Genomic DNA, 13,075 nt, shown 5'->3' with positions numbered 1-13,075 from the left:
TGCCCTTTTGTTTGCTTGACCCCTGGCCCCCCGCAACTCGCAGCTAATAGAAGAGAAGCCCCATTAGCATTTAGAATGAAAAGCTCAGACTTTCTTAATTCTTCGGGGCATTCATGCATTCGTTCCGGACTTCGCACATTTCCTATGCAACGTGTAAAATTTGTGTTTGAGGGGTGGGGGCAGGGAGGATTGGAAAATGCCTATTTTCCGCTCGTGTACACTCACTGACCCCCCCCCCCTCCAATTCGGGCGGAACTCTTTCCTCAAGTGCTTTTCTTGAGTTCTTGAGCTGGAACCAACTGTGGGGGCAGATATATCAATTTCTGGGCGACGGCAGGCTTTGCGTTTTCAGCCTCCTTCGAGTGCCACAAAACGGCGGTGAGCGCGGCTGGTACACACAACTGTTCCCCGGTTACCCCAAGGTGGTGTGATGTGTCCTGTTTAGGGACTCCAGTCACCTTAAGCATTGCTTTCTTACCCTTAAAATTGTTTGTAATTAACGTAGCGTTTCTGAAGGCTCCCACCAACTCCCAGTACGCCCAGGCCCTGGTGACTCAGCCTGGACTTACTGTGACCTTTGTTCTTTCTCCTGGTGTCCGCAGAATCCACTGCGGAAGAGCGCAGCCCGGCAAGCCCCGGCCCTGAGACTGGACCCTCAGCTGAGCCTGGAAGCACCGCCGCCTCGCCTAGCCGGACGTCTCCGCCTCCTTCGCTCTCAGCCTCTGCTGGAGAGACCCACAGCCCCACCATTCAGCGCGCAAGATACCCTCCAGGTAGGTCTGAAGGCAGGACCCTTTCTTCCTCCCCAACTGAGAGAGGTGAGTGGGGAAGCCACACAACAAGTGAGTGGGCAAAGTGGTCGATGTGCCCAGTGCCAGGACAGTGACTGCTGAACAAGTATTTCACAGCACAGGTGGCTTCCTTGCAGGAAGCTCCTCTGGAGACCACACCCTGTTACTACCGAGTGGAGCAGCCAGATTAAATTAAGCATTGTATGTCTCAAAAAATATTTCTCCTAAGAAAAAAGGCAAATCCGCCATAGATTAGGATATGTCAATACATTTTAATATCTTCATTTCTGCTCTCCTTTTATGTGCAGTTCATGCATTTGAGAGTTATGAGGCCACTTAGAACGATACAGAACATGTTTTGTTTGTATAAGACCCCAATCACTCGGGCACAGAAGTGCGGGCTATTGAAGCTCAAAGGAGGCAAGAAAAGACATTTGACCTAAAAACCGAGGAGTAAATTCGAGTTGGCAAAAGAAAGGATTGCAAGCTTGGCTTGTAACACCTCTTTATGCATTTGTCAGAGGGATACCGGGTTGCAGGCCTGCGTAGGCACCAAAGATAGGCAGGTAAATAGAACTCAGTCCCAGAAAGCTCACTGTCTAGCTGGAAAGCACTTAAAGACACAAGAGCAATAGGTAGAGATTGGCAAGGAAGGAAGGCAGAAAGGACTCACAGAAAAACCCTAGAGCTCTAAAGGGAGAAGGACAATAGATAAAACATCAGGTAGTATTCTTTCTTTTAAATGGTCAGTCTTTCATTTCACCCCCAGCAACTGGTCAGGAGGCTATGTAAGCCTTTAACTTCAAACTAGTGAGTGTTTTTAAGGCCCTGCTTGAAAAATAAAGGCTTGAACTGGCCTCTCCTTATCACTGCTTCTTCCAACAGGCCCTCATCACCTTTTTTCAAGTCAAGATTTCATCCCATACACGCATGACTCAATCAGATTTGGAAATGTGGGTAAGAGAAAGATGCCAAAGGAAATGTGAAGTACTCACTCTTCTATTAGTCACACCTTTTACACCATACAAGCCAAACAGACGTTAGGCACCTGGTTTTCCTTTGGTTCAAAAAACCAACCACCAGAAATTGCCCATTTATACTTAGCCACACAGAAAGGGAAATAATTAGATAAGTCATTCACTAGACCCAGTCAGTCTGAGGGCCTTCTGATCCAGCTCAGCCTCTCTGACCCATAGTAAGCACCCTGGATACCAGTCACTTTGGGGGTTCAACACAGTCAAATTGGCAGAGAAATTAAACCTATTAAGAAACTGCTTTCGTTTTTTAGGGAGAGTGATTCTTCTGTCATGAGAAAATATGTAAATTAACTCACCTATTACGATAGCTGTAAGCTGTTGTTATAAAACAGCCAGTGATATATTTTATTAGTCAGAATTGGGGATACACACACACACACACACACACATACACACTGTACATGGCAGAGGGCAGGTTTGGTGGGTGTTTTGTTGCAGCTGCTGATTTTCTTTGCAGATGGTGCAAACTCCCTTCAGTCCATTTCCTGGGCTTACATTTCCACCTCATCACCTAACTGGCTGCAGTCATCAATAGGGGTCCAGTCTTTGAGGGCTGCCAGCCCTGCCTGGAGGCGTGGGGAGGGGGTGGGAGAAAGCGACCACAGGATGTGTAGGTAGCTTTAGTTGGCACTTATACAATGTTAGAATGTCACTGCTTCCCTCGGCCAGTAAGTCCCATGTAGGACACCTTTTATTGACTAATTCATAGGTTTATAAATCAATTTGTGTGACTTGGGGAACCATTGGCCTTTTCCCCTAAAAATAAACCAACAGAGCATTCACTGGCTTTCTTTTTGCCCTCCGAACTAGTGGCTGAAGTCTCTCCAATTAAACCCAAAACCACTCTTAAAAACATCGCTGGGCCTATGAGAGAAGACAGCAAATTTCCCAGATCTGGTGGAGGGCAGGGCAAGGGAAGAAAAGTGGGCCCAGAGGTCCCCAGGAGGCCGGTTTCGGCATCCTGTGGCCCCCTGGACAGTCTCTCAGGGATTCAGCTTTCTTTCCTGGGAAGAAAGGAAGTAAAGAAGCCTGGGGTTTTAGATGAATGCTGCCAGAAAGAGGAAAGGATGTCACTTCCTTTTCATTTCCTAGACCTAAATGAAAGAGCAATGAAGTCGGTGCTCCGCCATTAGCCAGGAAAGGGTGCTGACTTGCTGCTGAGAGACCCTTTTCCCTGTCGCTGCAGATATGCCCTGCGTGCAAGCCCAGTATAGTCCATCGCCTCCAGGTTCCAGTTATGCAGTGCAGACTTACAGCCCAGAGTACACCGCGGAGATCATGAACCCCGACTACGCCAAGCTGACCATGGACCTCGGCAGCACCGAGATCACGGCCACGGCCACCACATCCCTGCCCAGCTTCAGTACCTTCGTGGAGGGCTACTCCAGCAACTACGAATTCAAGTCCTGCCAGTACCAAATGCAGCCCCCTGGGCCCAGACCCTTGATCAAGGTGGAAGAGGGCCACGCTCATGGCTACCACCACCACCACCACCCCCACCACCCCCACCACCACCATCAGCAGCAGCCGCAGCAGCAGTCATCCATTCCACCCCCCTCCGGACCGGAGGACGAGGTGCTGCCCAGCACTTCCATGTACTTCAAGCCATCCCCGCCGTCCACCCCCACCACGCCGGGCTTCCCCCCGCAGGCGGGGGCGCTGTGGGACGACGCGTTGCCCTCCGCGCAGGGCTGCATCGCGCCGGGCCCCCTGCTCGACCCTGCGATGAAGGCGGTGCCCACGGTGGCAGGCGCGCGCTTCCCGCTCTTCCACTTCAAGCCCTCGCCGCCTCACCCGCCCGCGCCCAGCCCGGCCGGCGGCCACCACCTGGGCTACGACCCGACCGCCGCCGCGCTCAGCCTGCCTCTGGGAGCCGCCGCAGCAGGCAGCCAGGCCGCCGCGCTCGAGGGCCACCCGTACGGGCTGCCGCTGCCCAAGAGGGCTGCCACGCTGGCCTTCTCGCCGCTCGGCCTCACAGCCTCTCCCACCGCGTCCAGCCTGCTGGGCGAGAGCCCCGGCCTGCCGTCGCCGCCCATCCGGACCTCGTCCTCCGGCGAGGGCACGTGTGCTGTGTGCGGGGACAACGCTGCCTGCCAGCACTACGGCGTTCGCACCTGCGAGGGCTGCAAGGGCTTCTTCAAGGTGAGCGCACGCCTCCCCTTGGCGCCAGCCTTCTCAGCCACCCGCTCCAGTGAGCATCTGAGTGGGTCCTTCCCCGGTTTGAGAGATACAATCGTTACCTCTCTGCGCTCCTGTAGCACAGAGCCTTCACATCCCTTTTCTCAGGGTGGTCTAACTTGAAGTCCATTGTAGGAGGCCTCCCCAGATGGACTTCGGGGGCTTTGAACTTCCTGGCTTGGCATTATCTTATGATCATTTTTCTAGAGGGAGCTTTCAGCAGCTTCTCAAAGAGATCTCGAAAATGCAAAACCCCTATTCCATGTCTCCTCTGCCCGTTCGGAGGGGTAGGATCGGTGTGCCAGGCCATGGACATTTGCATCTCATTTAATCTTCATAGTAAGATCTAGAACTATTGAATCAGACAGACCTGAGATCACATTCTGGCCACTCACTAGCTACTTTTAAGTGTCTCGAAGGTAGATGTTTAGTATCTTTGTTTTCATAAATGAAATGGAGACCAGGAAAGGTTATTCAACTGCCTAGGACACACACTCAGAGAGTGAGGGGGAGACAGGATGCCAGCTCATGTTCGCGTGACCCCAAAGTGTACAGGTCTTCACACCTCTGCAGCTGCAGAACAAGCAACCGGCCTGATGGCTCCCTCTATAGAAAACAGAAGCTGGGGTCTTAGCAATGCACCCTACCTCAGTGCCACACACAGTGCCAGGCGCAGAAGGTGTTTGTGGTCTCATAGACCAAAGGAGAATGTTACAGTGGGAGGGTTTCAGCCTCAGCCATATTTTACCTGTGAGGAAGCTGAAGCTTAGAGAGTCAAAGCATCCTGTACCTCATTACCAGTGATTTATCAGCACTAGGGACGTTCCAGCTGGTTTCTCCTGACTGTAGAGTTGGGTGCTCTGTATACCACTCAGGGGAAAGAGGCCTTGTTCTTTTGCTGCTCTGCTTTTGTTATTGGCCCCAGACTACTTCGGACACTTAATTCCCTCCACTCCCCTGACTATCATCTCAGGCATTTGCAAACCCACAAATGTTCTCCCACAATAATCGATGCCTGTAGCCTGCAGTGCAGGGCAGAGTGGAGGGAGAGGGGAAGCTGGATGCTGATTGGGTAACTAGGATTTGGGGGGCCAATAGGATGTATCTGGGAGCAGGCTGGACCTGGAGAACACTGGGATAGGAGGTCTTGATCTGTCACCTAACAACTATACGACATTGGGTGTGACGCTTCTTTCTAGGCCTCAGTTTCCCTATCAGGTGAATAAAATTCAGAGAAGGGCTGTGAGTATTAAATGAAATAAAACAATTATGAAAACACTTTATAATCATAAAGGGCTATAAAATGATAGTTTACTATAAGTGCAAACTACAGAATATTTGTCAAAACTCACATGTTCCTGGATTGGTATACAAACCAACAAGCAACCATTATTTTTGATCTGGGCATAGAAACCATGTGATGAATTAAATTCTGCAGAAAGATGAGGAAACGCTGTGGAAAGACTTTGCAATGTAAGTGCCACATAGAAGGTATGCACAGGATTACAATGTTTTGAATGTAGAACCCTGAGGTAAACCACTTTTTTTTCATTCTTAACTACTCAGGCTTCACCAGGGTTACTTTCGAAGAAGTGCATTCCTTTCACAGATTGATTTTTACATAATTTCAGTGGAAATGCTGAATGAAGGGCAGTGAAACAGACAGCCAAAAGTGGGGGGAGGATTTAAAAACAATTAAGAGGTGGGTGAGTCACTTCAAATATAACCATCCCTGAATAATTGAGAATTGACGAAAATACAGGCATGGCAATACACTCCTGATCCAGAAATGTCAATTAAGTGTTCCCCAACAGCGTCCCTTTTCTGCCGCAATGCCTGGAAAACAAATCTATATTGGAAAGGGCGGGCAGTGGGATGGAGAGAACCACCCCACAGATCTGTTAATTAAGGGAACTGGAGCAGGTTTTACCCAGTGGCTTTCTACCATTAAATTGAATTTTTAAAAAAAATGTGACATGAAATGCAGTTAATGATGGAATTCAGTGATTGAACCATAACGATCTCTCCCTGTCCTTAAACTGTGCGGCCACACACAAGCGTGGGAAAGCTCTCAGGTTATCGGGGAAATGTATACCCGACGCAAAATGCCACCAGCACTGAAACTGGCATGTAGCCTGGAGGACAAGAACTACAGTTTTAGAAATTACCGCATATTCGGTGCAAGAGAGCTCTATTCAGGAAACACGAGTCTCCTCCTCTGAAAGACTGCTGACAATTTAAATGCCGGAAACTCAGAAGCATGTCTGTGTTTTGGAATTCTGCATTTTAAACTACAATGACCTACGAATGCAGGGAAAATATATCTGATTTTGTGAAATTTTAGTCTTATTTAAGCAGCTTAGCAATGATCTCCTAAAGTGAAATGAAAAGGTGATAGGATGAAAACTGAGAAATGGGAGCTGAGGGTGGCTGAAAGTAAAGCTTGAAAACCAGGCTAGAATTTGGGGCGAGAAATAGATCGCCAACCCCAAATTACCTGGATTTCTTCTTTTTTAGGCTTATCAGATAAATTCCAACTTTCTGCTATATTTGGAGTTGTATAGATTCAGGTAATTTCGGAATGATTTCATCCTAAGTGGTAAATACATATATTTATTTGCACAAATGTTTTTAAGTAAAAAATATATATATATATATCAAACCTCCCTTATATATGGAGCATAAAATTTTGCTCAGTTATTTCTCTATGTGTCGTTTTGAAATTATATGTGATTCTGAAGAATACATCATTATTTCATATCCAAGTTTCATGAGGTGTCTTTTACAATATGGCTATTTTGATGTCTATGCCTCTAGTCATTTATGAAATAACCTATATTAATGGGAGTTTTCATTGAAAATGTGTGGCTCTCATAATCCTTTCTTTCTCTCTCTCTCTCTTTTGGATGTGATCATGGTTTTTAGTGTCCAATTTTAAGATTTTGATTTTTAAATATCAAAAATAGCCATTTACCATCTATATTCTTTTAAGGATAAAATAAACTACACAGGCTGATTAAGTGATTTTTTTTGCCTTAAAACATTATTTCCTATATGTTTTAACTTGACAATTCCTGATGTGTGCTTTTCCTGGTTTCATCTCTATCGGGGAACAAAGCCAGTTACCGCGATATTTGACTTACAAAAGTGACAGCCAGCAAAGTACATCCCAGATCGTTTTTATTTTATTTTAATAAGGTCAGCAATAATCAGAGGAGTAGAACAAGTAGAAAATTGTTCCCAAAGGGATATTAAAAGTGGAGATAATCTAACCCTCCAAGGTATGATGTGTTGACCTGGTAATTTCAGATATGATTTTATCATTCAGACTTGGATGTCTCCTGAGATGTGCTTCAGAACAATCCGAGATGATTTCCATTGTCAGCAGCGAACACTAATAAAATTGTTTTTCCTGCAGGCTAGCGTGTTAGGAAATTAAATTTATCTAATTATACGAATTGCACTGTCGCTTTTCACATTGTAATTAAAATACATCTTGTCAGGTTCTACCTCTTTCCAGAAACTATTAGTTGACTATCCCCGTCTTGTATTTTCTCAGAGAACGGTGCAGAAAAATGCAAAATATGTTTGCCTGGCAAATAAAAACTGCCCCGTGGACAAGAGACGGCGAAATCGATGTCAGTACTGCCGATTCCAGAAGTGTCTCAGTGTCGGAATGGTTAAAGAAGGTATGGATATAATGCTTTTTATCCAACTTGCTAATATGTCTTCTTGGATATCACTGGAAAAGAAATGTTAACATTTACGTTGGGATGGTGAATTTTCCTTGTTTCCCTTTCCTTCCAACATTTCGTTTTTACAGTGTATGTTTACATTTAGAAATAGCTGAGGACTACTTATTCTAATTTCTCAAAATCAATAGAGAGCTTGTGTACACACATCCTCGTTCTATTTAAGAAGGAGACTTTCAGGGCTAACTCATTACCAAATGCAAGTATGGGTGGCTTTTACGCTGCTTGTTTCAACTCTCGTTAAGTCATTGTGTGAATATTATTCCAAACTTCCTGCCATTTTGCAATGGTTGGTCTATTAATGATTGCTCAACAGCGAGGTGTTTTTTATTTCTTTTTGCGATCTGTGGCTATTCACGAATATCTTTGAAGACATCTTTTCTCTCTTTCTCCCGGCACCAGTGGTCCGTACAGATAGTCTGAAGGGGAGGAGAGGTCGCCTGCCTTCAAAACCAAAGAGCCCGTTACAGCAGGAGCCTTCTCAGCCCTCTCCGCCTTCTCCGCCACTCTGTATGATGAACGCCCTTGTCCGAGCTTTAACAGACTCAACGCCCAGAGATCTCGATTATTCCAGAGTAAGTTTTCTGATGTCCTGCTTTTGAATGAATGATCAAGGTCTCTACTCATGACACTAGAAATAAGAGTTGACTGAATGACTTTGTGCCACTGTGCTAAACAGCTTTCATAACTTTTGTATATTTCTCACTTCATGTAGCAGTTCCAGGGCATCCATTGCACCAAATAATTGTTTGCCTTATTGGATCCCTGAACGCCTTAACCAATGGCCTGACAGTGCCGCACCTGTCATACCTATTGTTGCAGGGTTCCTGGTGGTCGTGCTGATGAAAATCTGCACAGGTGAAATACAATTTTTAGATTTCTTTTACAGCTTAGACAAAGTGACTGCTGGTTTTTTTTCATATTATGATCAAACCCTCTGGGTGAGCTTTAAGTTATCCTTAAGGAGTTTACCCAATTTCATCAGCATCGATTGACCTGCTGCTTATTCAGAGGGATTAGACTATTGATGGAGAGGAGCGAGCTCTGGCCTTGACATCAGGAGGACTGGGATGGACGGCTGCACATGCTGCTTCCTACCTGTGTCACCTGGCTCCTGCCCTTGGCTTTCTCATCCCTACAGGGGAGATGATTACAATATTTAACCTCAGAGGGATGTTCTGATCATCAGTCACACAGGAAGGATGGTTGGGAAAACATTTGAAATCTGTAAATGATTACCAATGTTGTTATTTAAGTCAACCAAAATGTATCAGCATTTTTATTTCATGTGAGATATAGTAAAATGTCATCAGCCTGAATTCGGCAAATTGTCAGAAATGTAGATAACAAAGAGAAGAATCACAAGAAAGGATTTTCGAAGCAAATGTGTAAACGTTACCCTAAGGCAGGTTTTAAAAAAACTTGGGAAAGCAAAGTTCCAGTAAGACAGGGTCTCGCCAGAGAGGGAAAGGAATAAAAAAGATTACAATTATTGGGCAATTTCTACATGCTAGACACTGTGGTAGATTGTCTCATTTAACCGTTTAAAGAGCCATGAACTATGGGGATAGCTACCCTCAATGTAAGACAAGAAAACTTAGAAACACAATTTGCACACAAATCAGAGAGCTATTAGTCAAGGGATCCCCAGTTGGTTGGTCTGGTTTGGCAGCTACTACCAGAGTTTCCTCCCCAGGTCTAATCAGTATTTCAGACTTGTTGTTGAACAGCTGGGAAAGAGTGTAAGTGTGCCTCCTTTTAGCTTACAGTGTTGTGATTGGTACATCCACTTCGATTCTCCTTCCCCCACCCCTATACTTATTATGGTTGTGAAGCCTCTTCTCATCACTTGATCACAGACTTCATAGGAGAAGGATAATAGATCTTTAGCACCAAAGGTTGAGGATTCTTATTCTGATTACAAGTAGTGTCTCTTGACTAAAGGCACATCTCAAATAACAGTCAAGCATAATAATGGAGTGGCTAAGGCCTTGGGCTTTGGAACCATGCAGGCCCCTCGATTAAAGTCCCAGAAGCATCATTTAGTAGCTGGGTAACTTTCAGCATCTGCTTAAACCTTTTAGTGCCTCAGTTTCCTCATCCATGTTATAGTGTAACAGGTATAATATCTACTTCCTGGGGTTTCTGAAGATGAAGTAAGATGACACTCGTCAAGTCTTTAGCACAGTGCCCTCCCTGTGTGTCATCTCTGTGACCAAACCTCATTCACCATCTGTCGAATGTTCTAATGAGTATGAACACTTCACATGCCTGGTGCCATGTAGCAATACCTTTAAGGTAAGTGTTATGATCTCTGTTTCAAAGATCTGGAGATTAAAACTGAGAAAGGCTAAAGGACTGAACAAATGCCCAAGATCATAAAGCTAGTGTGCACCAGAGATAGAATTAGACACCGAGTGTATTTGACCCCAAAGTCTGTGCTCAAATACTGAGCTTGTACCTGTCTGGTTTCAGTGTGAGAGCATGCTGGGAATGAAGACCTTCTCCCTGAAAGGACTCCAGCCTCCCCTCGGGCAATTTTTCTGACTTAATGAAGCTTTCTGGCACTGCCCATGCCAAGACTACATAGCACAATCTTCCATTATTCCAGGATATTTAAAATCACTTTTGGTGGTCTGGCCAGAGAATTGAGGCTCCAAAAGTGATTTTTTGGCCCCTAATAATTCAATTATCGGTCAACATGGACTACTCAGTTATTCAGGGGCAAATCCTTCCCAGCACTTTGAGTTGTCCCAGCTGGGAACTGTCTCCATGCCGAGAAATCAATCCAGCATGTTTGCTTGCCTCTGCACCATTCAGTGTGTTAGACCAGAGTCATCATCCTCATCAACAAACATTTATCCAATTTAATTGTTAACTTTGTCCGAAATAGCAGATTGACCATGATAGAGTCTGGGTCACATTGGTCTACCTTTGGGGCCTGGCTCAATTTTGTAAAGTGTATTTATTTTAATTGCATTGTTTTGGAATCAGGTTGAACCTCCCAGCTTGGATTCTCTTGCTTGTAAATGGCTTTACAACATTATCAAAAATTGGACCCAAATCAATTAACTTTGAGTTTTTATCAAAAACTTGGATGGAGGCAGAAAAGGCATGCTGATCACATTTGCAGATGACAGGAAGCTGGGAAGGATTGCTAATATGATGGATGTCATATCAACATTCAGAGTGATTTCGACAGGTTGGAACAGGATGGGCTGAAACCATCATGGAGGAAGCTAACAAAAATAAATGTGAAGCTAAGCATTTAGAATTTAAAAACATGGGAGGGCCTTGGCCTGTCAGTAGTCCATGTTAAGAAGATCTTGGGAGTCTGTTCCATACACTCTTGCAATGAAGCAACAGAGGATACGTGATGTGTGGTGGAAGAGAGAGATGCTAAATTACCCTGGGCAGCAGGAGTGTGGTACCAAAACCAAGTTGGGGATGGTCCCATGGACTCTGTCCTATATATATCAGACCACCTGTCAGGGTTGAGTCCAATTCTAAGCTGGGTTTAAGGGGGATGTGGACATACTGTTTCTGGAAACTTGTAAGGGATGATTGGAGGAAATGACCATATGTAGACAGGAAGGGAGAAGGTTTGGCAGGATTAGGGCCCTGTTTTGCCCTGTGGCAAAAAGGACTATAGCTCTCAAGGGCAGATCTGGAGGAAGAAGGAGGGAGCCTGTTTCAGATCACCCTGAAGACAAGGATGAGCTCTCTTAGCTACAAGAGCTAGCTACTGTGGAAGCTGTGATCATCAATAAAAGGAATGAATAAGCACATGTAACAGTATTTCTCACTAGCAGAGAGGCTATTTTGGATGATATTAAATTCTTTCCAGCTCCAAGATTTTATGATTCTGGGGTTTAGCTTATTATCCCCAAATGCAAGTGATTTTATGTATATATATATATATATATATATATATATATATATGTGTGTATATATATATACATTTTAAGTAACTTGTTATTTAATAAGATTGAACTTGCTTTGTTCTCTAAAAAAAAAAACAGCATAAAATAAATGAAGCAAGATGAATTTAAGTGCCTAGTACTTAAGCCCCAGCTTTCTGTGCTATAATTTATGGCTCTGGTAATTTTTTTAAGAATGTCATTCATTGAAACTCAATTTTCATAATACTTTCTCCTTAAAACTTTAAATTTATGAATGTATACAACTGGAGGCAACTTTGAGATCACCTAATCCAACCCCTGTATTTTCACAGGAATAAATAGAGGCTTCCAAAGGTTGAGTGACTGACCCAAGGTCAGTGGCAGAGTTCAGCCTAGCTCTAAATCTCGTCATTCAGGGCATTTGAATGTGTTTCCATTTCACCGTGCTGCCACTTCTATTATATGGCAATGTAACTAGGTTTTTAAAAATCACGATAATATTAATAAATATCCATTGCTTTTTGAAAAGGCAAACCATTTAGAAGGGGATAAAGTGAAAAATGTCACACTCCTCACTTGTTCCTGCCCATTAACAGCAGTGGTGTGTATCCATAATTTATTACATTTTAAAGAGGAATTCGCCCTGTCAGGTTGGAGTCAGACAGTTGGTTGGATGGAAACAATGTATAAAAGGTACTAGCTTCCCTCAGTGAATCAGGCAAATAGAGAAATGAAGACACATTTGCCAGACATGTGTGTACATTCCAATCGTCTTGTATCGGCATATGTGCCTTTAAGGTAGTGAAGCCGCTTTCCTCATTGGTGGGAAAGGAGATGGAAGAGTTTGGTTCCAAGTCACAGAGGGAATGAGCGTTTTCAGGGCCAGAAAGAGAGTGCTCGCTTTGTGAAGTGTTCCTGGCTCTGGGGCCTTCACGTTTCCTTTGGGCCAAACTCCTCTCCTTCAAAATTGAGCTCAGATCATTGTATATCAGTGCAGTCAAAACATGTCACATTTGATTTGTTTCTTCTTAAAATGTTGCTATTCCCTGCCCCACAGTTGCTTTTAATTTAGCAATACGAGTGTATATAGATACTGGGCTTGGTTTCAGAGCCTGCATAATTACTAATGAGAAAGTAAACTTAACCTCCTCATTAGTTGGTCATTTCAAGTATTTTTCAGCAAACTGGGATGTCTTCTGGTAATTGGTGTCAGTGTAGGAACAGACGCCAAACACAAGAGATACTGCCTAGATAAAACCAGGCACCAGCAAACGGCATCTAAGTATGTTAACAAGATAGCTTGAGAAATAACATGGCCAACACGTGTCAGACCTACAAAGTAAACAGCATGAAAACTCTGCGGACAGTGGTTTCATGAGGCTCCTCTGAGACGGCCACCAGTTCATTAGATGATT

General features: G+C 44.5%; 1 protein-coding gene across 2 annotated transcripts in view; it reads left to right on the top strand.

Annotated features, from left to right (window-relative positions):
* The first annotated feature begins 605 nt into the window (after positions 1 to 605).
* Positions 606 to 13,075, top strand: part of NR4A3 (nuclear receptor subfamily 4 group A member 3) — a 29,732-nt gene continuing 17,262 nt past the window's right edge. The window contains exons 1-5 of one of the 2 annotated variants that reach the window (XM_037140795.2): positions 606 to 773; positions 1,677 to 1,748; positions 3,015 to 3,970; positions 7,566 to 7,695; positions 8,161 to 8,333. In XM_037140795.2, the coding sequence (XP_036996690.1) occupies positions 3,017 to 3,970; positions 7,566 to 7,695; positions 8,161 to 8,333 (1,257 nt within the window). In that variant the 5' untranslated portion in view covers positions 606 to 773; positions 1,677 to 1,748; positions 3,015 to 3,016. The remainder of the gene's footprint in view (positions 774 to 1,676; positions 1,749 to 3,014; positions 3,971 to 7,565; positions 7,696 to 8,160; positions 8,334 to 13,075) is intronic. The other variant, XM_037140794.2, reaches the window with a different exon arrangement.

This window comes from Artibeus jamaicensis, unplaced genomic scaffold (assembly GCF_021234435.1).
Source record: "Artibeus jamaicensis isolate MK-2021 breed Jamaican fruit bat unplaced genomic scaffold, CSHL_Jam_final scaffold_1964, whole genome shotgun sequence".
Classification (NCBI taxonomy): domain Eukaryota; kingdom Metazoa; phylum Chordata; class Mammalia; order Chiroptera; family Phyllostomidae; genus Artibeus; species Artibeus jamaicensis.
Note: the sequence above shows the minus strand (reverse complement) of the source record. Positions and strands in the feature narration are given on the sequence as shown.